We start from the raw sequence: 23,955 nt of genomic DNA on the forward strand, positions 1-23,955 counted from the left end.
GTGTGAAGAGCTCTTCTAGTTTGCCACCACTACAAACTGTTTGTAACCAAGTTAATCAATTTGTTGTAGATAAGAGTGAAGATGAGATGCCAACCTGTGTCATTACAGGAGAAGGGCTCAGATGCTGCAGTCCCATGCATTACTACCAGGAGAAAATGATGGTTTGAAATATTTTAACTGCTTTTGGGAGAAATGCCAATGGTGTCATGTCAGGCTTAGGGATGGAGCCAGTCCTCATTTGAACTCATTTAAATAGTCTGTTTTCTACCAGTACCCCATTGCAAAATGCAGTTTTACATGTATCTGGATGGACTTCATATTGCTCTCAGGTTAGGAGATCGTTTCCCTGTAATTAGGAGGTTTGTTCATTGAATAACTAAAGTCGGGCCACAATACCTGCTACAGAAAGTCTTGTTTTCTTGGCAGGAGCATCTGTTTTCCAATAAGTCATCAAGCAGTGAGATCCAAGGTTTATAAATATCTATATATATCTGCTCAGAGATATGATTTAGCAGAGGGTTGTTAGAGTTGGGGTACTATGGTTAGGCTGCAGTTGTACTTGATGATCTTTGAGGTCTTTTCCAACTTGAGTAATTCTATGATTCTGTGATTCTATGATTAAATATCTCACCACCACAAGGAGGTGAGAGGCAAATGGATGAGACCAGGTTCTTCTTGGTACATAGTGATAGGACAAGGAACAGTAGCCTAAAACTTGAACATAGAAGATTCCATACAAACAAGTGGAAGAACTTCTGTTCAATAAGGATGATGGAGCACTGGCACAGGCTGCCCAGAGTGGTGGTGGAATCTCCTATGGAAATATTCCAGACCTATCTGGTCTCCCACCTGTGTGACCTACTGTAGGCATGTGCTTTAGCAACAGGCTTGGACTTGATGATCTCTTGAGTTCCCTTCCAACCCCTGCAATTCTGGTGACAGGACGAGGGGAAACAGCCTCAAGTTGTGCCAAGGTAAGTTTAGGTTGGACGTTAGGAAACACTTCTTTACAGAAAGGGTAGTTAAACACTGGAATAGGACCCCAGGGAGGTGGTTGAGTCGCTGTCCCTGGATGTGTTTAAGAGCCGTTTGGATGTGATGCTCAGAGATATGATTTAGCAGAGGGTTGTTAGAGTTAGGGTACTATGGTTAGGCTGTGGTTGGACTTGATGATCTTTGAGGCCTTTTCCAACCTGAATAATTCTATGACCCAATGATTCTATGATTCTGTGGCTCTGTGTGAGATGCTTTCTGGTTGCCAGTGGAGTGAAGAACATGAGTGTGTTGCTTGTGGATGCAGATTGCAAGAGAATAAACAAGATGCAGAAGAGCAATTGTGCTGAATGTACTCCTGAGCCTATACTGGCACTCCTTTTCCATCAGAGTTCATTTTGAATGCAGGACAGCTATTTGCACCAACAGCATTTTTATTGTGGTTGCTGTAGTATGTATGTGACAGATGCATGCAATGGGAAGCAATTGTGTGTCTGGCCACAGATGCACACAAATGCTCGCTAACACGTGAACGTGAGCAAAATGTCCAGAACCAGAGAAAAAATAGTCTGCTGCTCAACATGCAGATGGCTGCTGTCAGTTGTTTGCTTTTATGTGGGCCCTAAAAATTCATGAGGTTCACTCAATAAAAGAAGGTAAATGAATAACAATGATGAGACTGCTGCTGGTAAAAGGATGCACGTAGGCTGATATCAAGAGCATTTCTCTGAGTCAGCTATGCTTGCTGAAGAAGGAGATGTACAAGATACTGCTCTTTGTGCAGAGGGGAAAAAATGTGCTACCTTTTGTTTCTTTGAAACTTGCATTCTTTGTATAGTGGCATAAATCCTCCGACAGTGTACAGCTCTCAGCTCTCCTTGAATTGATTACTACTTTACTGACTCCTCTTACATCTGCTCAAGGAGCCATTAGGACTTTATGGGAAGGATGGGATATTCTCTGAATATTCTCTGATATTCTCTTCTATCTCAGGTGGTGATGGCATATAAGTGTGAGTTAATTTAAAAAGATACAGTAAAACTATTTCAGCGTGATTGATTGGTAGGCCTCTCCTATGGAACATCTTCAGTTAATATAAGCAGCGCTTACAATCCCAGCATGTTTGGTGGAAGGGAGATGAGTGCTTTCCTCAAGATGATCAGAAAGGGTCATCAAGGAGTTGCCTTTCAAAGCATTATAACTTATGGCTGTTGATCAGACAATGATGAGTGGCAAATAGAACGGCTGTTGTGCTGAAAGGTGGCTGTTTTTTCTCACTCCTTATTTGATTTCACACATTCTCACTACTTTAAATATCCTATCTCACTACTTAAAATATTCTACCTCTTCCCTTTGAGTCACTATCCTCCAAATCTTTATACTGTATCAACACTGGACTGAAAGAAGGGATATATGGAAAATCTGCTTAGCTGTAAGTGGAGAAATTCCAATTCTACTTGAAGAAAAAGGAAAAATAATCAACTAGAGATATCTCAGCTGCATTTGGATGTGCATCATCTCATTGACACATAGAACAGGAACTCAGAAATTCTTTAGATTCACTGAGTGTGAAGACTTAGATTCTTCTCCTCATTCTTCTGTGAATTCCTTGACTTGGGGTGCTACCCCTTATTTCCACCTTCATTAAAGAAAGAGGAATTGGGACACTAGAGTGAAAGCAACCAGAACATGAAACAGGAAACACAGAGAGAGAGAGAATCTTGCTTAAAATAATTTGAAAATGATTTATTGGATGCAACCTCTACCCTTAGTGATTTCTGGTGTTATTACTTTTCTATAGTACAACCAGGGAGGACAGTAACTTGCTGAGGGCTAAAGGTAAATTATTGCAAAGGAGGGAAGGAAAAAATATACCGAAGGAGAGTATATGAGGCTCATGCTTTCTCCCCTGATGGTGTTCAGTGTGTTGGATCTCACTGGAGCAATCTGTTCCAAAGCCTGCTAGGTAAGAGTTAAAGCAAACCTCGTGAAACAAAGAAGAGAGGTTAAAGTGTCAGGAAGTTTCATTGCTGGGGCTTGTTGTGCCCAAGTTTGGTAGAGTGTCCAGTGAAGATGAGGAGATTTGGGAATCTGCAGTTGTTACCTTCCTGTTGTCTTACAAGGCTGGTTTATGGTTGCTGACCTCTCTATCTCCCACAGTGCAGGGGGCTTTTCTTCACCCATCCTGAGTGAGTCTCAGAAGTTCTTAAAAGCAGTGATACTCATCTTTCACTGTGCATTTCAGTGAATGCAAGTTATATGTAGGCCCAGACTCATTGCATCTCATTCTGGGTACCTGACAGAGGACTCTGATAATTTGAAGATCCAAGTGAAGCAGTGTTTTCTAAGAAGGCAAATCCCTTCTCTGTTTTGTTTTTTAATATATATGTATATATATTGAGTTTTAATTCCGTTTTGTTTTTTTTTCCAGGCTGGATGCCTAAAGTAACTTTCACTTACTTGAATTCATCAGCTCTTGCTAACGATGTACGATTAGTACTCCAAGAAACTGTTGACTGGGAACCTGGTGATGAAATCGTGGTTGGAGGGACAGGTCTTGGAGACGCACAGCAGCAAGAAGTGGCCATTATTGAGTCTATAAATAACACTGAGCTCTACCTTAGGTCACCACTCAGGTATCTTTTCAAGGGGAGGGGGGATTTCAGTAGCAGAAATTGAAACCAGGAGAAAATGTGGTCTGGGTGAGGATTTGCAGTTTCCAGTGGGACTTAGTAACTATGCATAAGTCCTTTTAACAGAAGTGGTCGGAGGTGTTTCAGTTCTTTGCTCACCTCAAAGCTAGCAGACAATAAATATTGAGTGCATCTGATGATGTGGTTCTAGGGGACATGCTTTAATGGGTTATTTTGGTATTAGGTGAATGGTTGGAATAGATGATCTTTCAGTGTCTTTTCCAAGCTTAATTATTCCATGTATCTGTATCATAACCACGGACTCAGAGACCTCTGAATCAGAAAACACCAATGGCCTGTCCAGTCGAGTGGCCTTAGAATGGAATTGGCTAAGAATTTTCCTGCAAAGTTACTTGAGTAATTGCTTTTATTTTTATTTTTATTTTTATTTTTCCGCAGAAAGTGTCTGATTTTGTTAAAAAAAATCCTTCTTTACTGAATTGCTGAAGTTAATTAACAAAACACTCAAAGTGAATTACTTCAGTTTGGAAATACTGCTTATTTGTTTCTACTGAATGTTAGTTCAGCTGTTTATGCACTCTTCATTTTCTATGCATGGAGGCCTTGGCCAAACTATGCTTCTTGCATTGTAACTTGGAGTCTCAGTGTTGAAATATCTTCTCTATGCTGATGACAGCATAACTCCAGTACCCAGGAAGTCCAATGGTATAATTTCCTTATAAGAGTATTTGGGGTTTGAGGAAGAAAATAGTGACAGTTTGTTATCGGAAGATGAAGGCAATTCAAATGCTGAAATATTTTGGTGTATACATACCAAATGTAAAGAGAGTTTGTCAAGCCATGAGACAAGATGAAAATGAATGTCAACCAAGGAAAAATATATCTGTTGACATAATATATAGAGGTAATTCTTGATGTCAGTAGTTAGAAGGGGATCGAAGTTGGATTTGAATGGTTGAGGTCAACATCATTTCTGCCATCTGTCAGCTGCATTTGTACCTTTGTTGTCTTTCCCTAGGTACTCCCACAACGTTGGAGAGGAAAGGGTGAATGGCCAAAGCCTGCCTCTGACTGCTGTGGTGGCACTGCTTAGCAGAAGGGTTGTTGTTCAAGGGGATATCACGAAGGAGAGGATCTCCCATGTCAGACAGTGTGCAGAAGCAGGTGACACAAGAGGTGAGGAGGTCTTGAGAGGTACTCAAGAGTAAAATTTCTTCTCTAAAATCACTTTGTGGTGTCACTGTGTGTTAGAAATATTTCTTAATAGAGTAAAGCGGAGACATATCAGTGCCAGGAAAGCAATTTTATCTTTCCAAATATCATTTGACATTGAAGTATGAAGTCTTGGGAGTTGAAGTGCATTTCATTGTAATATCTCAGATGTATTATTTTCACATTATTGTTTCAAGCCATCTTGGGAAAGACCCTTTAGTTTTGCTTGAGCCTAAGGGTATAGCAAAGAAAGTATCTTCTGAAAACGTATTTCAGTGTACATAATATATTAAATTTTTAATTGTGTTTACTATTTAGAAACTTTTGGAAGAAAGAAAAACAAAGCACCCTGATGCTTATTGTACTCTGTAGTGTAAAAAATTATGATGTTATTTGGGGATCCCAAGGAAGAAAACCAGGTGACGGCTTCTTGTAGCATTTAGTAGCAGTGGTGAAACAATAGGTATCTCAGTTCTCCTTCGGTTTTATGTTTGTAAGGCACAGTGAAGTTTGACGGATGGCTTCCTGATTTACACCTGCAGGTGAGGAAATGCAGTCCGACACAGCGATTATAATTTAAGGAGAGTTAGGTTATCTGGCAACCCAGGTATAAGGCTCCCTTTAAAAATAAAATGCCTTGGGCATTCAGACTGTGACACAAGACTTCATTTGATATCCAGCAGCCAACTGCTTATATTACTCATGGATTTATGGTCCATTTTGTGTGGAACTCATAAATATAGTCTCTGAAATGTGCTAACTGTTTGAGGTTTTTATTTGCATTAAAGTATAGGAGGATTTCTCAGAGGAGTCACCAGAAGATGAGTGGGCAGTGTTTCTTGTGGTTAATTTACCATCTTTAAAAGAAAAATGAGCATTGCTGAGTGTAAGCAGGACTGATTTACACATTCATAGCCTGAATCCCCTTGAACCAAAATATCGTGAGCACAGACCTGGGGAAAGGACACCTTTGAGGAATGTCGATTCCTTCCGCAGCCCTATCATCTCCTTTCCTTATCTTCTGACTGTGGGTACGAACGTTTCCTCACATGTCTGTGGGGGCAGTTGGGAGGGAGAGGGTTTTAAAGACATTTCAAAATGTTCTCATTTCAGCTCAGTTCAGTACAGCCGTGCCCAATCCCCTTTTCAAGAGCCTCACCCAAGGTAAATCAATGTCAAATCCATCATCCCTGTGCATAGGCCTATTTAAAATTGAACACAAGGAACTTTCCTAAGCATAAAACTAGCACAGCTTCCTGCTGGTTTTAATACACCTTCCTCTAAAAAAGTCCAGACTCTGAGGTGAGAAACTGTGGAGGTACTTAGGGGGAGTATCGTGCAAGCTTGCCTGTGGCTATTTGTCTTCGGGCATGTGTTTAAGGTCGCTGCTGGATACAGGGGTTCTCAGAGTCAGTGTGATGGGGCCTCATGAGATGCCTCAAAGGGCTCTGCATGCCCCACTGTCACAGCAGAGATGTGAAACTGATAGTTCCTACTGGGTTGTTTTCCAGGTGGCTCCCAGTGTCTGTACAAGCGAAGTGAGAGGCAGCTGGGGTCTCGGGACATGGGAGCTGTCATCGTAGTGGAAGCCTTCCAGGGAGCAATGAGTCAGCTGCAGGTGGAGGGGGTCCAGTTCCGCCACATGGGACAAGCATTTCAGCAGCACCGCAGTGCCCTGACAGTTGCTGGCAATGCATGGATGGCAGGTGAGGCAGCTGCTCTGGAGATGAGCCCAAATTATCTCACATATCCACCTGTCCAGCTGGGAAAGATATTCTCAAAACCCTGCTTAGCTCAGGACTCACTTAACACCGTAGGGCTGTAAAGGTGAGAAAAGTAAGAAAGCTTCAGCTGTAGACTAAGCCCAAGTGACACTTGATGTAGTCCTTTAAATTGTTTTAGTTCCTTTGTGATTTTTGACAGCTCCTTTCTAAATAGCATTCCATGTTTATGGTACGTCTCCGAGTCACTGTGCTGCTTCTAGCTCTGGAAATGAAAGCCATAACATACCATGAGCGAGCCCTGAGCTGACTCAGGGATGTTCCATAGCATAAACCAATGTTTAGTTATATCACTTGAAAGTTAAGGATTGCTTATTTTGACTGAGTCATTGGTAAGCACAAAATTAATCTCTGTAGAAGTGGCAATGAAGTCTCTGAAGACTGGTAGAGATGGGAGCGAGTTAGATGGGCTCAAATGCTTGAAAGGTTCTGGATTGGACCTTCCCCTCCAGTTAACCCACAGCTTTGTCTTCCCTATGCCAGCTTCATCATTTGATGATGATCTAGGCTTCCTAGTGTCAGAAGGCAGCTTTGGCCATGATTCTGGAGTACATTAAGGTGGTCATCGTGCCTGGCTACACAAGGTGTATAAGATATCTTCCCTTCTGATACATTCCTCCTTTCGTTCAGTCCCACTTCAATCCCCCAGTTTCCTCAGCACATAATGTAGTTAGTTCACTTATATGATCCTTTCATTTGGATCTCCTCCTCCCGCATTATATGAGATGCCTCAAATAGCCTGTTTCAATGCTTGGGGCCCCTCTTCTCTACTGCAGCTATCTCAGCAGTGCCCACTTGTTGGCAAAGATGAACAAATTTCAGCTTCAACTGGTCAGTCTCATGGAAGCAAAAAGGATTAACTTCACAGCATCAAAGAAGAAGGAGCTAATATAAAATTCTCCAAGCTCTTTTCTTTTCAGACTCTTACATACGTGGCTGCTCTCTTTTGGACTCCTTTGGCCAAGGACTCCGTCTGACTGGGATCTCAAACCTTACTGTAGACAATAATGTCTTCTTTAACATATCAGGACATGGGCTTCTGCTGGGTAAGTGAAGCAGGAAAGTATCTATTCTACATGTAATAGCAATGTTTGCTGATGATCATTTACTTGAAAATGTCTTTGGAGGAGAGGATCCTTAATGTCACCCTCATGATTTTAATCACGTCTTCCAAATTTTCGCTTACTAGTGAATCTGGAGAAAATCTCTCAATATTCCTCATGCAACTCCTAGCAGCTACTTCTGTTTGGCCATATTCTCTGTGTTTCTTCTAGTCAGTCTTTGCTTGCTCTGTATCCTTTTATTTCACTGAATACAAATGGAAAAGAATTTCTTTTTAAGGAATTGATGTATCTCTCTGTGGAAGAGCACCATTATGCAATATTTAAGACCCCAGTTCAGTGAGGCATTTAAGAACATACTTACCTTTAACTCCAGTCATTTGACATCAAAGATAATGGAGTGAAAGCATATGTTAAAAGTTAAGCAGAGGATTTAGCACTTAAATAAATTGGAGCTTGGAGCAACAGAACTGTTAAACAACAAAATATTTCTCTGTACTAACTGTCAGGAGCCTGACTTGCAGCATCTTCCACTGGGATCTCACGTTGCCCAAATCCCTAAAGATGCAGCTTGATTTTTGTTTTCTGTCAGAAACAGGATAAAAAATGACCAATTTCAGGATAAACAGAGGTTTAGAAAGAGCCTTCAGTCCTGATCCTGCAGTTCCACACACACAGAGAGTCCCCATGCTCAATCCCATATATAAATATAATAGGATCACGATTTAAACAGAGGAGACCCATAAAAGAAGAGCTACTGTAAACATCTTGCAGAAGACGGGTGCTGGTGCAGAGAGGTGTGGTGACTTAATCACACACAGCTCCTGTGGCCATGGGAAGCAGAATGACATCTCCATCCTGCCAGTCTGCCATGGCTCACTTGTGTTAGGACACACATCTGACTTAAAGGACTCTGGGCTGAGCTGAACATTTCCTCTGAAGTTTCAGCCTGAATACACCTTATCCTCAAGATGTCTTTAATGGCTTCACTACCAGCAGCTCCAGAGGGCCTGATGGATGAATTTATATATCATTTTGTTGCCTGTGAAGGAATATTTATTATAGCTGGCTGTTTGCAGCTCCAGAATTTGTCTCCCTCGGTGATTTCATCTAAAACCCTTATTTTCAGGGGTTTTGCAAGACAGTCATAAAAAGTCGCTCTGGGCTTGGAGTTAATTGACATACCAGGGCTCAGCTTGGAAGCCCAAACCTTTTTTGCCACCTCACAAAACTGCATGGCTGTGAAAAGAACTGCTTTAGGACCCCGCTTATGCTCTGGTAGTAGCATTGTTTGTAGTAAGCACAACCTGAAAAGGAAATATTTCCTAAATGGATATTGTTCAAAGATGTAGAGAGGCTCAGAGGACTGAGAAAGACTGGAAATGATTACTCCCTTCCCCTGGACAAAATCCCTTACGTACTTCTGTTGTGTACATTCTTTGTGCCTGAAACATTTTGGGTTTTATTTTGTTTTTAATATTCATAATGTCGGACAAATCTTGGTGAGATCATTAATGGAGTTGATATCAATGTTGGCAGTTGGACTGGATAATCTTAGAAGAACCCTTCCAACAGAACCGTTCTATTTTATCTTGCTTGTGGCCTTGAGGTTTAGATTAGACATAAGAAGGAACTTTTTCACTCAGAGAGTGGTCAGGCACTGGAATGGCTGCCCAGGGAGGTGGTGGAATCGCCATCTCTATCAGTGTTCAAGAGATGTCTGGATGAGGAGCTACAAGATATGGTTTGTTGTAGCTACAGCAATGGGAGGACAGCTGGACTAGATGATCTTGTAGGTCCTTTCCAACCTTGTGATTCTAAGATTCTATGATTCTTCTGGCATTTCCGAAGCACATAGCCATCCCCTTCCCATTGCTGGGTTTAGCCATGGCAGTCTTTGAATGTCACAGCCGTTTTCTGCCATGTGTTAAACACAGATTTCTAAGCACTTTTGAGACCATGATGTACCTAGGGGCAGTCACACAAAGCTGATTCTCAGATGCCCCACGCAAACAAAGCAGGCAAGTTTTCTGATGTGTACTTTTCTCTATTTATTATCTCAGAATTGTAGAATGGTTGGGTTGGAAGAGACCCCAAAGATCAACAAGCTCCAGCCCTCCTGCTACAGGCAGGGCCACCAACCTCCACATCTAATACTAGTATTTTATTTTTAAGGAAGTGGCCTGGAGAAGGAGAATAGAATCAGAAATAACATAGTGATTGGCCTTTCTGCAGCGAATGGTTTATCCAACATTGAGACTCTGTCACCAGCAGGGATCTACATCAGAGCTCCTGCCAACCACATTGAGGTAAGAGGTTCAGGTATAAAACATAGCATTTCTGTTCATAAATATCAGAAAATTATGGAACTTTCACCTTGCCTTCTCTACAGCTCCCTGAGAGGAGGTTGTGGTGAGGCAGGCGTTGGCCTCTTCTCCCAGGTGACAGCAATAGGATGAGGGGTGATGGCCTCAAGTTGTGCCAGGAGATGGTGAGGTTGGATCTTAGAAAAATTACTTCTCAGGAGGAGTGGTGATGCATTGGAAGAGGCTGCCCAGGGAGATGGTGGGGTCAGCACCCTGGAGGTGTTTAGGGAGGGGGTAGGTGTAGTCCTAAGGGGCATGGTTAGTGGACAGTACTGGGGATAGGTGGATGATTGGACTGGATAATCTTCATGGTCTTTTCCAACCTTAATGATTCTATGACTCCGTGATTGTGTACGCAATATTTGTTTCTTGGATGACCCTTCAGCAACCATGCTTGTAAATGAGATACTGAAATGAACATATTACAAACCTGATAATATTCTTGAATAAATTTATGGTTATTGAAAATTATGATGCATTTGATTGGAGTGAACCAGTAGTTTTTGGTGTTGTTCTTTTTTACCTTAGGATACCTTTAAAAGTTTTATTTTATTTTAATTTCTTTGACTCTGTGATTCCTAGAAAAAATGGATAAAAAAAAATGTTTAGGAACAGACCCTCTAGATTTTTTTTCTACTTCTGTCAATATAATTAAAAGGTCAATTTTAATGGACTGAAGAGAAACATAGTAAAATTCAGCAGTTTCAAATGCAGCCTTGCCTGGTTTTAAAATGACAGCTTGTGCAGAGTCTGAGGTTTCCATTCCGGGCTAAGGAGGAGAATGCTTTCCTTTTCCCATGAAAACGACATTGATTTTAAAAGCAGGTAAGTTTCGTTGGTCAAAATAGTGACAACACATAGAAATTGTAAGCAGCTTTCTGACTAGCAGCTTTCCCACCACAAAGTTGGGCTCAGTATCTTTCCATTGGCCAATTCGGAGATGTTTTCTTTTAATTCTGTGGAGAAAAAACAAAAATTAAAAAGGAAAAGAAAAAAAAGAACATTTTAAAGTGATTTCAAACCATTTTTCCTTTTCAACTATTTCAAGTCTGGAATTTCATTGAAACTGACCTTTCTTACCACAGCTTCAGTTGTGACAAATGCACCTTTTCATTAAAAAAATCCTTCTGACCTGTCCTGTTGCTAACCCGACAGAAACCAAGCCAATTATTAAGCGTCTGTGAAGACCCAATCTCCCCCTGGGCTTCTGTTCCAGGAGGAAAGGATTGCATCTAAATTTGAAGGTGAAAAAGATATCAACACGTTTCCTACGTGAGTCTGAAGCCGGTAGTACTTAGGAAGAAGGAGAGGACTTTCCTGCAGTTCCCTCGAGGGTGCATTTATCATTTTTAAGGCCATCAAATATGGTTAAAAAATACAACAACGAGGCAGAATCACATGAATTTCAGCTCCACTAAGCACAGTGCTGTGCTATCACGCACTGCCTTTCCCTGGAGCTGTCTGTTGGATCGCCAGTGGCTCAGCTTTTGCAAAGGATTGCTGCAATTAACTTTGTGGGTACGTGCGAACCGACTGTAGTTGAGTTTTCGGCACATTTGCTGAGCTCTCTCTGTTCATGTGTCTTCTGAGATGTGCCCAAAGCTGCGTCTGTTGGTGTGCAGCCGAACATCAGGGTTCAGCCTGCTCTCCAAAGCTGTGTTACTCACAGCAGAATAGCAGATGGCCCTTGGAGGGTTGCTGATATACCTCAGTGTCAGCAGTCCCTCGGTCTGGGCTATCTGAGGCCGTGCAGCAGCAGCAGTGTTGGCTCTAAGGAAAATAGAAACAAATTGCTTAGCTTAAAATTATTATTAGGAGTGTTTACTGTTCTACAGTAAGTACAGTGTTTAGTAGAAGACATGGGAGGATGTGAGGTCTGTGGAGACCTCATTGCAGCCTTGCAGTATTTGGAGAAAGCTTGCAAACAGGAAGGGGCTGACACAGTCTGATAATGATAGGACAAGGGGGGATGACTTTAAACTAAAAGGGGAGATTCAGGTTGGGTGTTAGGAGCACTTTGTTGAATCAGAGGTCGGTGATGCCCTGGCACTGCTGCCCAGAGCTGTGGGTGCCCCATCCCTGGAGGTGCCCAAAGGCCATGGATGGGCCCTGGGCAGCCTGAGCTGGTGGGGGGCACCCAGCCCATGGCAGGGGTTGGAACTTCATGAAAGATCCTTTCAAACAAATCCATTCTAGAATTCTTTCATTCTATGTGGATACTCAGAGAACCAGTCACAGCTTTTTGCAGTCAAAGCAGCTTAGTCCAATGGACTTTTCTTAGTATGATAATGCTCACTAAATCCAGAGAGTGCTGATCCAGCACCAGAATCATGGAGTACACAGATAGGCACTTTTTATCTTCTCAGATGGCTCACCAACTGCATATTGCTTTTTGGATAGCTATAATTTTAACTGAACAGAAAGGTTCAAAGAATATAATGAACAAAATTCATCTTCAAACTGCCGTGACATAGGATAGAAACTTGCCCTCTAGATTTCAGTGTTAGGATTTGTTCGTTTTGCTGTTTTATTTTATTTTATTTTATTTCTCAGATTTTCATCTTTAAATTCCTGCTTTTAAAATAACAGGTAAAGATTACAGCTAAAGTAGGCAGGGAGCTTGTGGTGCAGACTGTGTTACAGCCTCTGTATGTGGTGGGCTAAACTTTCCACAGTGAGTGGAATAATGTTTTAATATCTGTTCAGTTTACTCGGGAGTCTAAATTTGCATCAGTAACTGAAGACCTGAAGTTTTCTTGACAATCAGTGATCTCCTAAACACTGCTGAAATCGGGACCCAGCAGTCACTCAAACCTGTGCCTAAAAAGATGTCTGGAGACCCAATTCCCACAGGTTTCCATTTGGCTTAAGCTCTTAAGTGCATTTGTGAATCGGGATGTTGGATAAACCTTTGTACTCGTACAGCATCAATGCAGAATGGTTATGACAAGATGAATGATTTTGTTTTTAGATAAATTATGGAAGCCCTGGTTAGCATCTTTGAGTGATGTATGACACTTTCATTAGCAAGCTGGTTTCTTGCCTTTTGAACTCCTATCAGCAAGAGGAACAGAAAAAGCCACTCTTTGATATTGGCTGTTTTGTCCGTGTAGAAAAAAACAGCATTTTACCTTCTTGCCCTTAAATCTCAGCATCAGCATACAGTGCCCATGCAAGCAAACCTGGCTGTAATAAAAACACACATTGAAGAGTGGGACCTCTTCAGAATGATTGACTTCTCAGAGTGTTGACTGATGGCCATGCTGTTCATGCATGATTTTGTTGCCCAGCGTTGCCCAACCCCACATTCCCTACCGTATCACAGAGGTGGGGCTGTATCTGTTTGGCATTGATTATAACCCACCATTTTGTTCTTACTTTTCTGGAGCTTTGTACAAGTCGTGTGTATGTTGAAGCAAGCCCACTGGGGACACTCCTTGCATCCAACCAGGCTCTTAAATAGGGAGGAGTGGTGCTGGGCACACTCTCCAGAGGTTTTAGGGCACTTTTAAGGTCAACATTTTGAGCCCTGGTCATCTAAAAGAAATTGATGAAACATTTCCATTGTTGGCTGTACAGTTAAGAGACACTTTAAACGTCAGCCACTTATTTTACTGACTTGCAGTGCATACCTCCAGGTATTTGGCATGCTCGGGGAGGTAATTTCTCTCTGGAATTTTGGTTGCATGGACATTCATAATATATTGACTTCCACAAAGAATTGATTTCCACACAAAATTCCCTCCTTGCCTAAAACCCCTGCCCTCCAGCCACTAGCTGGATGAATAAATATGCAGTTCTTCCTTATGAATCATCTGCAGAACTCACGATTGGGGTCGCAAGTAAAGGATCCTGGAAATAATGTGACCGGACTGCAGAAGCATTTTGTTAAAGGGAAAGGGACTCTGGCTGCGCTATTGGAAAAAGCAGCAGCTTTACCAGGGGATGGAGAGATGTGCTTTGGTTATTGATATCTCTTTGTTGCTTGGCAGATGTCGGAAATCATGACTGCAGGGAGCACACTTGGAAGGGTCAGGACAAAGTAATTGGAATATGGAGGTCTTCCACCTCTGGGTCATCGGGTTTGGCTTTGACTTGGGCCATCAGGGACCAAAAAGCCTTTAATATTTTAACACTGTCCAGTGACCTCTGAAGTCAGCGAGTGTCAGCTCTTCTTGCAAGAAGTTGTGAGAAAGCTCATCTTAGATTCCCGTTAGGGAACCCGATACCTCCAGAGAGCAATTAATGTTATCTAAGGGTAGACAAGATGACTTGCCCTCTGGACATGTCTCTGCCTTACTTAGTTCATGGAAAGGAAGCATACATTTACCAGCCTGGACCTTCAGCATCAAATTTGAGCAACACATTTGAGACAATAGAGAAGGATCAGGCCCAGATGTGCACATGGAAGCTTTTCTGTACAGACCCTATCCAACAACAGCTCAATTTGGCTGCTGTTCAGAATGAAGCAGGTAAGAGAAAGTTTTTGCTCTGGAGTAGAAAGAATCCTAACTTCCCATGTCTCCCCCTGCAAAAATGACTTGCTACAGACTCTGCAAGTCAGAAGCTCCCAACTATAAGGCCAGGAAGGCTGTATGTTCTCTCCTTTTCTCATGTTTTGCAACAAACCCAACTCCATAATTTCTTCATTAGGTGAGTTAATTAACAATAATTTGTAACACATCTGGAAAGTTGAGGGACACTGTATCCTTGTCTCTGGTTGGAGCAGAAATAGGAGTCCAAAGCGCCTCTACACAACAGGGGTGACCAGCTTTGAGACTAGAAAAAAGGGAGCGTCAAGACCTTGGAATGAACTGATCCAACCAACCACCTGTGCCACCAAAAGGAACAGAAAAGGTGCTGGTAATGGGAGATTACTCACTGAAAGCACTGAAGCACTCATCTACCATCCAGACAATCTTCCTTGATAGATTTGTTGCCTGCTGGGGACCCACACGTACAGTATCACGAGAAGGTTACCAAACATGGTAGAGCCATTCCCATTTTTATTTAGCGTTGAAGGAAGCTGCAACAAAGGGGTTGAGAATTATCGGAATTGTAGAATGATTTGTGTCGGAAGGGACCTTTAAGACCACCTCGTTCCAACCCCCTGCTATAGGTAGGGGCACTTCCTTTTACATCAGGTTACCCACAGCCCCATCCAGCCTGGCTGTGAGTACCTCCAGGGAGGGGGCATCCACAACTTCTCTGGAAGAAGAGGCTTTATGTACCTCAGAAAGATGTTGAAGGAATTGGGAGTACGTGTGGCATTTTCCTCTGCCTCCCAGTTGGAGACTGAGACCCAAAAAGGAGGTGAATGAGTCGCATGAACAATTGGCTGCGTGAATGGTGCTATGCTCAGGACTTTATGATCTCAGATTCACCTTCGAGAGACTGGGCTCTTAACAGATGGAGAGATTGTGGGTAAAAATTAAGGACCAGACCAACGAAGGGCAGCTGGAGCCTGTTGATGAGTCATTGCTTCAGCTACAAGAAGCATTGCTCTTGCAAGCTATCATTCAGGTGAAGGATGTGACTTCCCAGATGTCTGCTAGGAAAGTAACATGGCATGTTGTAAGCAATCCAGAAGACTACTGGAGTGTGCTGAGGAAAACGTCTTGATCCAGGTATTAGTCAAACTAGCTGGAGGAGAAACATTACTGAACATGGTCCTCACCAGTGCAGACGAGCTCATTAAAGAGATTAAGATTGGTGAACACAAAACCAAGGTACCAACTTCTGCCAACCAGACTTGCCAGAACTATCCTTAACATCAGCTGGGATTGTTATTTATTTATTCATTTATTTTTCTTCTACTTTATTTAGCAGAAGCTTGTGGGAATCTTTTTCACACTTGTATGTGTTTCTCTGCAGGGTAACACCGTGTGTGCTGCTGGGTATGGGTATTTCTTTCATCTGTCTCCTGAGGGACCATCCAAAATGCCTGTCCTGTCTTTCAGTAAGAACACAGCCCATTCCTGCACCAGGTATTAGGGGATCTTTGGTTAAACAAAATGCCTTGTCTCTTCCTTCAGGCTTTTGTTGTTGCTGGTATTTGTTTCTCAGTTGCCCTTTTAAGGGCTTTCTTTCTTCTTGTCTTGGCTCAGTAGCAGAGCGGAGCCTGTGATGGACCGGTGTGTAGTTGAGGCTATTTTTCAGGATCTGACTGCAAGTGGTTTCTTAGTAGTTTCAATATATTCATTTCTTCTCCATTAACAAGCTCAATTTGTTAACTTGCTGTGCTTTCCTATGCTGTCAGCGAGCACCTCCATCTTACTCCCTTGTTTTAATGATTCTGATTTAGTTTATAGTGCCACATTTAGCACATTTCTTCATCATCCATTTAACAGCAGAGCACAGAAGCTTGTACTTGTGTGTTGAAATTAAAGCTAATTTTGAAGCATTCCAGACAGTTTGAGCAGAAAAGGATGATATACAGGAGAACAGACAAACAGTTTTGTTCTTAAACTCCTTTAACATGTATTGCAGGCCAACAGCAGAGTTATGATCCATGACTTGGAGTGGCATTGCTTACCTCTGGATGCTTTGTACAATAGCAGCGTGAATACTGAGCTCTTAAGAGTTTAGCTCTGATTAAGTAGGTTGAAATGGAGACTAAGAACAGGCCCAAAGATGCTGTTTTATGTCCAGTGTTACATACAAGTAAACTGTTCCCTTTGCTTTCTTTTCTAAACAGGTATGGGTTACTTGTGTACCCAGAATATTTGCCAGACAGCCCAAATGGCCCCGTTCAGTTCAACAGCTTCACAGTTTGGAGCAGCCAAGGTGGAGTCCAGGTGTGTTTGTCCCAGCTGTCCTCCAGGGTGATAAGGAAGTGCTATTTCATCTCTATATCATCTCTGTAATGACTTTGCCTTTTCAGGCTGCAGTTAGGCTGCAGCTGCTGTAGAACTTCTCATACCTTTGTGTCCTTGCCCCTTGCCTGGAGGCCTCTGTTGTGGTAATGGTTTATGTGAGCTCTCCTTATAGTTCAGTGCAAACCTAGCATTACTGTCACTGATAGCCCTGTTGTCCTATCTAACCTATCTAAGTACATTTGACATTACAGGACAGCCAAAAAGGTCCTGCCAGTGAACATGAGGCAGAATAACAGAATCCTTAGAGTTGGAAGGGACCCTTCAAGGCCATCTGTCCCACTCCCTGCACTGAGCAGGGACACCCACAGCTCCATCAGTGCTCAGAGCCCATCCAGCCTGACCTTGGCTGTCTGCAGGGATGGGGCACCACTGCCTCTCTGGGCAACCTGTACCAGTGCTTTACTACCCTTCTTGTAAACAACTTTCTATGTATATCCAGTTTAAATCTCTTAAAATAAGAAGATAAGGGAAATTTCTTAAACAAATAAATAAATATTAAATCAAAACTTGTATCATTTTACACTCTCCCATTTTTCACTCTGCTTTTAGAAAAGCCTGGTTATAAACCATGCTCATTTTTAATCATCCACTCTATTCCTTTATTATGTTTTTATACAGATTTTCAGTAGCAGCAACCTCAGACTCCAGAATTTCCGAATCTATGCTTGCATGGATTTTGGCATTGATATTATTGAAAGCCTGGGAAACACAGCTGTAGCTAATAGTGTTTTAATTGGACACATTGGGCAAAAGGTAAGCACTGCAGTTGCACAAACTGTAAAATGGAAAAATAAAAGAGCAGTTGGAAGAACAGCCTCTGCTTATGTAAAGTTTGCCTTTTAAATTGGATGTAAGGAGAAATGAGGGCATAGATGCAGCTTCAGGATGAGTTTGAGAAATGTGCAGGTTAGCTTAGTGATTGGGGAATGGAGAATCACAAAATCACAGAATGGCCTGGGGTGAAAAGTACCACAGTGACCATATGGTTTTAACCCCCTGCTATGTGCAGGGTCACCAACCAGCAGCCCAGGCTGCCCAGAGCCACATCCAGCCTGGCCTTGAATGCCTGCAGGGATGGGGCATCCACAGCCTCCTTGGGCAATCTGTGCCAGTGCGTCACCACCCTCTGGGTGGAAAAACTTCCTCCTAAGATCCAACCTGAACCTCCCCTGTCTCAGTTTCAAACCACTCCCCCTCGTCCTATCACTGCCCACCCTCACAAACAGCCATTCCCCCACCTGTTTATTTGCTACCTTCAAGTACCTGCAAGGCCACAATGAGGTCTCCCTGGAGCCTTCTTTTCTCCAAGCTAAACAAGCCCAGTTCCCTCAACCTTTCTTCATAGGTGGAGAATGGTAGGTTTGATTTCTATTCTAGTCAATGTTCTGATTTTCTCTTCTCCCTTATAGCATCACTGGTTCACTGAGATCACACAGTGCTGCTTATTTGAGAGTGGACAATGCCACCAGAATATAACCATTTTTAATGCAATAAATACAATCTTCTGTTCTTTCTGCAGGCAGCCAGACAAAGTCCTTTGGGTGCTACCAGCTTGTTAACAGATTAATAACACAGACAATGATGAAATTTTAGGTACAGCTGTCCATGGCAGCATGTTTGCGATTTTGAGGTCTTTTTTTTTTTTTTGCACTGCTCAGGTTTCTGCTTCTTTTTATGGATTTAATTTTCTCTCCGACCAGCAGAAAAGAGTTCTAAATGAGTTTTCTTCAGAACCTTGCAGGAAGATATTTCTGCTGTAACTCTATTGAAGTGCATAGTTCAGACACAATCCTGGTCTCTCTTGTCCAGTCCTGCAGCAGCCCAATGACACAGTGAATTTCTCTCAGGGATGAAAGAGTGGTGTCTTTGTTTTTGCTTTGCAGGATCCACGGTAGAACTCTGATGCTGTGCCTTGTTAAGAGATTTAGAGGCGCTCAGCTGTGCCTTGTTTCTTCCCACACCCCAGGGGGGTGATTATCTTTGATTATCTCATGATAAGAGCCTCCTTGTCATAATTTACATCTTAATTTATGTAATTCTCCCTTTAATAATGATGTCTCTTTAATATCAATTAAAACTTTATGACACTAATTTAATGGGAACAGTGGATATTTCTCTCTGCTCCCCTTTCGGTTTTTGAATGCGGTGCTTTAAACCATTGTGTTTTGGAAATATCAGGGCGCTTCAGTGCTGGGGCTTTGATCAATTGACACATCATGAGCTGGGCCAGATCCTGAGCGGGGTCTGTAGAAAGGGAAAAGGGGAAAGACTTCAAGTAGCCTCTTCCATACTTTCATAGAGAAACTTAGTGCTGGTGTGGGACTATTCGAGGGACAGCATCTCTTTTAGAAGCAGCAAGTTGATTTCTGCTTAGGAGTGATGTGGAAGGAGATGACACGAAGACCAGGACCACTATACCAGGTGTTTTAGAAGTCTTGGAGATGCTGTCTCTTAATTACACTGAAGATAACACCACCCCTTTGAAGTGACAAACTGTTTCTGAAAGTCCTTTCCATTCTAAGTTTTTCATCCTAGAGGATGCTTTCACTCTGCACTGATTGCTCCCTTGATTCTCTGTCATGACCTTTGTGAGTTTTTCTCCTAAACTGTCTACTGGCCTCAGAAATGGCATCACATGTTCCTGACAGCTTTCTCCTCCAGACTACCCCCTGGCTTTTGAATCCCAGCCTGTCTCCAGGATAAATAGGCAGGGAATGCACTCACCCCCTCTGTCATGGACCAGAGCCACCATGAAATCTAGTTTGTCTTTTGTGTTCCTCATCACTTGTGGTTTTGCTCTTCCTTTTCACGTGTTATGCTTTTTCCTGACTCTTGCTGATCTACTTCATTTCTTATTATTCTGATACAACCTGAATTCAACCAGAGCTTTGAAGAGAGTCTGGCTTAAATTCTGCCCACCCACCCCCAGTCACAGAAAGTATTTTATGTTTCAGCAGTCAGATTTTTATTGGAACATCAATTAGGATAATTGGCTTTATAAAGTATGGAAATCTCCTGTCTGCTGGGCAAGACAAGGTAAAGCAAAAGAGGCAGTATAGTGCCTTCTCCCTTGAGAAATCCAACTGTTCCTAGTAGCTAGACAGAGCAAACAAAGCCACTGCTGCCCTGAAAGAAACACTATTGCATGCTGTACGTGGTGAATTAAACTGATATTATTTATTAAATTATTAGAAGTTGTGACACAATAGGTTGTATGTGTCCTTCAGTTAGCGCACGCTACCCTGGAACCAGAGGCCTGAGTGCAGTCATCTTGTATTGCAGCTACTGCATGCTGAACTCATTAGGCTTGGACGTCCACACGTTGACTTGTTTCCCAATGCTCTTCATTTCTTCATGGCAGGACAAGGCCTGTATGTCGGCAGGACTGAAAACTCCCAAAAGATTCCAGCTGTTCATCTCCAACACAGCTTTCAGGAACTTTGATATGAGCACTTGCACGGCAATCAGGACCTGCTCTGACTGTTATCAAGGGCAGGGTGAGTATAACTTAGGCCTATTTAGCTGAGTTTGCACAGTCATTGCATTTCAGATTCATCTATTAAGACATTCTTAGCTTCCATAATCACTGATAGATGGTTCTGCTGAATCCTGGAACAAGTTCTGTGCAGTGATGAAGAATACCTTTTTGGTCTTGGTCATCTTACCACTATACGAGCTATAGGTAAGACAACCAGGACTAGGTTTTGAGTTACTTGTGTTTGTATTTGCCCTGTGTTTCCGTGCAGTAAATCATTGCTCTCTATGCTTCACTTCCCCTGAAGGGCTATCAAGATAACAGGTCTTGCCCATTCACAAGGAGGCCATAGGATGGTGATATGTAGCTGCACGATGGATACTGTGCATGTTGTGCAGCTCACATGAACTGAGAAATCGTATCATATTGTGATATGTGTGACAACTATCAACCATTTCTCAATAATATTTAACCCTCTGCATTTTGCTGACTTCGCTGGACTCCTCTGCTTTATGTGCACTTAGGGTCAGGTTGCTAGTTAGCCAAATTATCTGCCCGTGAAATAGCTTCATCATTTAGTTGGAACCACATATCACTTGTGTTTTTGAGACAAAGGTGGCCTTATATTTGAACTGATTTCCTTTCCTCAATGGAACTTAGGAATGGGTTTTTATACTCTTGACTTGTTGCGTCTTCATTTTGGGAGGTAACGTTGCGAGAGTGAGGATTTCTTAATAGCTATGACACATCCTTGCAGAATTTTACCAAGCTACTACCTCAGGCCAGCCTAAACTTTAGGTGAATTTGCCTAAGATAACGTATGTAAACTAAGCATCCTTTTGAGCTTTGAAGAAGTACCCAAAGGCTCTTTGAAGAGCGTTCCAACTGCAATTACCTCTTAAATATATTTATATATAAACGTATACTGCCCTACAATAACATAAGAGAGAAAAATATTTCAGGAGCTGAGATCAAAGGACAGGAGGAATAGTAAAATCTGACTCAGAGAAGCTGCAGTTGACAGTATGATAGGTAAGTAGTAACCAAATGAGTCACATGAGCACTCATGCCAAAGCTGACTTGTTCTGCTCAATAGGGCAGTAATTTTCTGTCGTTTCTGGAAATATTCATGTGTTCAAACCCTTTCTGTGCTTTAGCCCACGTGAATATTCCTCTTTTCTGAATCTATCTGTGTTAACAGTAGAGAAAACATACCCCAGCCACACTTTTCAGCCAAGGCTTTGCTATGCATATGAACGTGCTATTTGCACACATACATAAGCAGCCCTTATCTCTGAATAATTTGTCTTATAAACAGAGCAGAAAGGATCTATAAGAAGAGTTGTTTTGTGGACACTAACTTTTGGCAGTGAGACTTAAGAAAAGGTGTTTGGAGTCACTCAGGAGATGCTGGTAGATCAGACAACAAGATCCTGTCCAGAACATGGCAAGCATCTCTTTTATTACTGTTATTTATTTATCCTTTTCCTGAATCCCACCTCTTGTTGCATCAGTAGCCATGCTTCCGAAGTGATGATAAAGCAAAGCTGATCTCTTTTTCTTCAGTCTTTGTTTCTAAACTGCTGTTTGTTCCTCCCAGGTGGTTTTACAGTGAGAGCTGAGCGTCTGACCTTCACCAACTCACCTTTCCAAGTGTCCTTCCCCTTTCCTCACGCTGCCATCCTTGATGATCTCGATGGCTCCCTCACTGGGGAGGAAGGAAGTCGTCTTCTCCCTTCTACAGATATCCTCATGGCTTCATGCATGACCAGTGCCAATTTCAGTCGAGCTTTGGGTGGCAGTGTTTGCAGCAAGGACCTTGTTGTCCACCGTATGTCTCTTCACTTGTAAGTAAGAAAGCTACTTTTGAAAATTTGGCAATGGGTGTCACTTGCTGTGTTCTATGTTCGATTATATACATAAGGTGGTTGCTGTGAGTGAGAGCTTGGTCTCTTCTCACTGGTTACAGGTGACAGGAAGAGGGGAAATGGTCTCAAGTTGTGCCAGGAGGGGTTTAGGTTGGATATTAGGAAAAACTTCTTTACAGAAAGGATTGTTAAGCACTGGAATGGGCTCCCCAGGGAGGTGGTTGAGTCACCATCCCTGTATCTGTTCAAAAAGCATTTGTAAGTGGTGCTCAGCGATCTGATTTAGTGGAGGGTTGTTAGTTACGATAGTATGGTTAGGTTCCAGTTCGACTTGATGATCTTTAAGGTCTTTTCCAACCTGAGCAATTCTATGGTTCTGTATTGACATAAGTCTCTGCTGCTGTCTGCATGATGTCTTTGGTCAGACTACTTGTTCTTGCCCAGGCAGTTCCCAGGCATGGAGAAGGATAGGGACCATTTCCACTGAGCAATTTGGGTATAGTCATCATGGCTTTGAGGAGGAGAACTCAGCTGTATGGACAGCTATAGAAAGTACAAATATCCCTTGGCCTCCAGGCCAGCGAACTCTCTTTGTTTTAATATATTTACTAAGTTAGATAATGGCTGCTCATACTTAATTTATTTTTCTGAGGTTCTCAGCAAACTGCTTACTGGTGTTACCTTGGTTTTCCATCTATAATCTCGGCCCTGTCTGGAAACAGGACATTACATTGTTCTTTGTACAGCATTACATTGACCTTTAAGTGGAGGTTGTGGTATACTGCTATTTTGTCTCTGTTCAGCTTACGAGAGGGATACAAATGGGCATTTGTAGAACAGGGAATATGGCTCAATGAGGTCAGGGTGAGATTGATGGCTGAGCCTCAGCCACAGTCAGAAATGTAGTGGGTGAATGGGGAACTTTGCCAAGATCTTCTGACTGCCGAAATATAAAATAGATTATGGGAACACCTTTCCTATGAGGAAACACAGCCTTAAAATAATACCAATACTTCTAATTTAATTAGAGTTTAAGTCATGGTCTGAGAGCGTTTCCTTTTATGCTCATTGTGAGAGATTCCCCCCCAAATTCCCAAAGAATGGGTGGTCATGAATGGATTGTTTTTTCAGGTCTTCAGCAGAATATTTCTGGCATCTTATTTCATTTCTATGCTAGTATCATAAGATATTGGGTTTGTGTATTGTATTTTCTACTAAAACTAGTTATTTTTTCACAATCCCCATCTCATACAATTAGCAGCCATGTGGTAGGGAACATATAATAACTTCATGATGTGTTTAATTAAATGAAAACTTCCTGTCATTCTGTTGTAGCCACATCTTTCTTACCTACCTTGAAAGGTCTTTGTGGTCTTTTGTTTTGCTTTTCTTTGTTTTCTGTAAGATAAATGTAGACAGTTCACATCAGCAACCTTTGTTAAGACTGACCCAGATCACATCATAAGAGTTCTTGTTCTATGTGATTATAGATTACTATCACAATTATGGCATCAGGAAGTGGTACAAGGGAGATAGGAAACTCAAAAGTCAGCTTTTGTAATTGGGAGATACACAGCTTTCTTGGCAACTAGATAATTGCTCTTCTGAAGTAGATGAGATACTAGCTCCCACTTGATTGTGATAACACCTCTGTTTATATACTGACA

General features: G+C 42.1%; 1 protein-coding gene across 4 annotated transcripts in view; it reads left to right on the forward strand.

The window, feature by feature from the left end:
- Positions 1-23,955, forward strand: part of PKHD1 (PKHD1 ciliary IPT domain containing fibrocystin/polyductin) — a 191,966-nt gene that overhangs the window by 71,507 nt on the left and 96,504 nt on the right. For all 4 annotated transcript variants that reach the window (XM_015859836.2, XM_015859832.2, XM_015859833.2 and 1 more), the window contains 10 exons: positions 3,425-3,629; positions 4,666-4,823; positions 6,371-6,565; positions 7,561-7,686; positions 9,877-10,010; positions 15,942-16,054; positions 16,765-16,864; positions 17,564-17,698; positions 20,307-20,442; positions 22,021-22,267. In XM_015859836.2, the coding sequence (XP_015715322.1) occupies positions 3,425-3,629; positions 4,666-4,823; positions 6,371-6,565; positions 7,561-7,686; positions 9,877-10,010; positions 15,942-16,054; positions 16,765-16,864; positions 17,564-17,698; positions 20,307-20,442; positions 22,021-22,267 (1,549 nt within the window). The remainder of the gene's footprint in view (positions 1-3,424; positions 3,630-4,665; positions 4,824-6,370; positions 6,566-7,560; positions 7,687-9,876; positions 10,011-15,941; positions 16,055-16,764; positions 16,865-17,563; positions 17,699-20,306; positions 20,443-22,020; positions 22,268-23,955) is intronic.

This window comes from Coturnix japonica, chromosome 3 (assembly GCF_001577835.2).
Source record: "Coturnix japonica isolate 7356 chromosome 3, Coturnix japonica 2.1, whole genome shotgun sequence".
Classification (NCBI taxonomy): domain Eukaryota; kingdom Metazoa; phylum Chordata; class Aves; order Galliformes; family Phasianidae; genus Coturnix; species Coturnix japonica.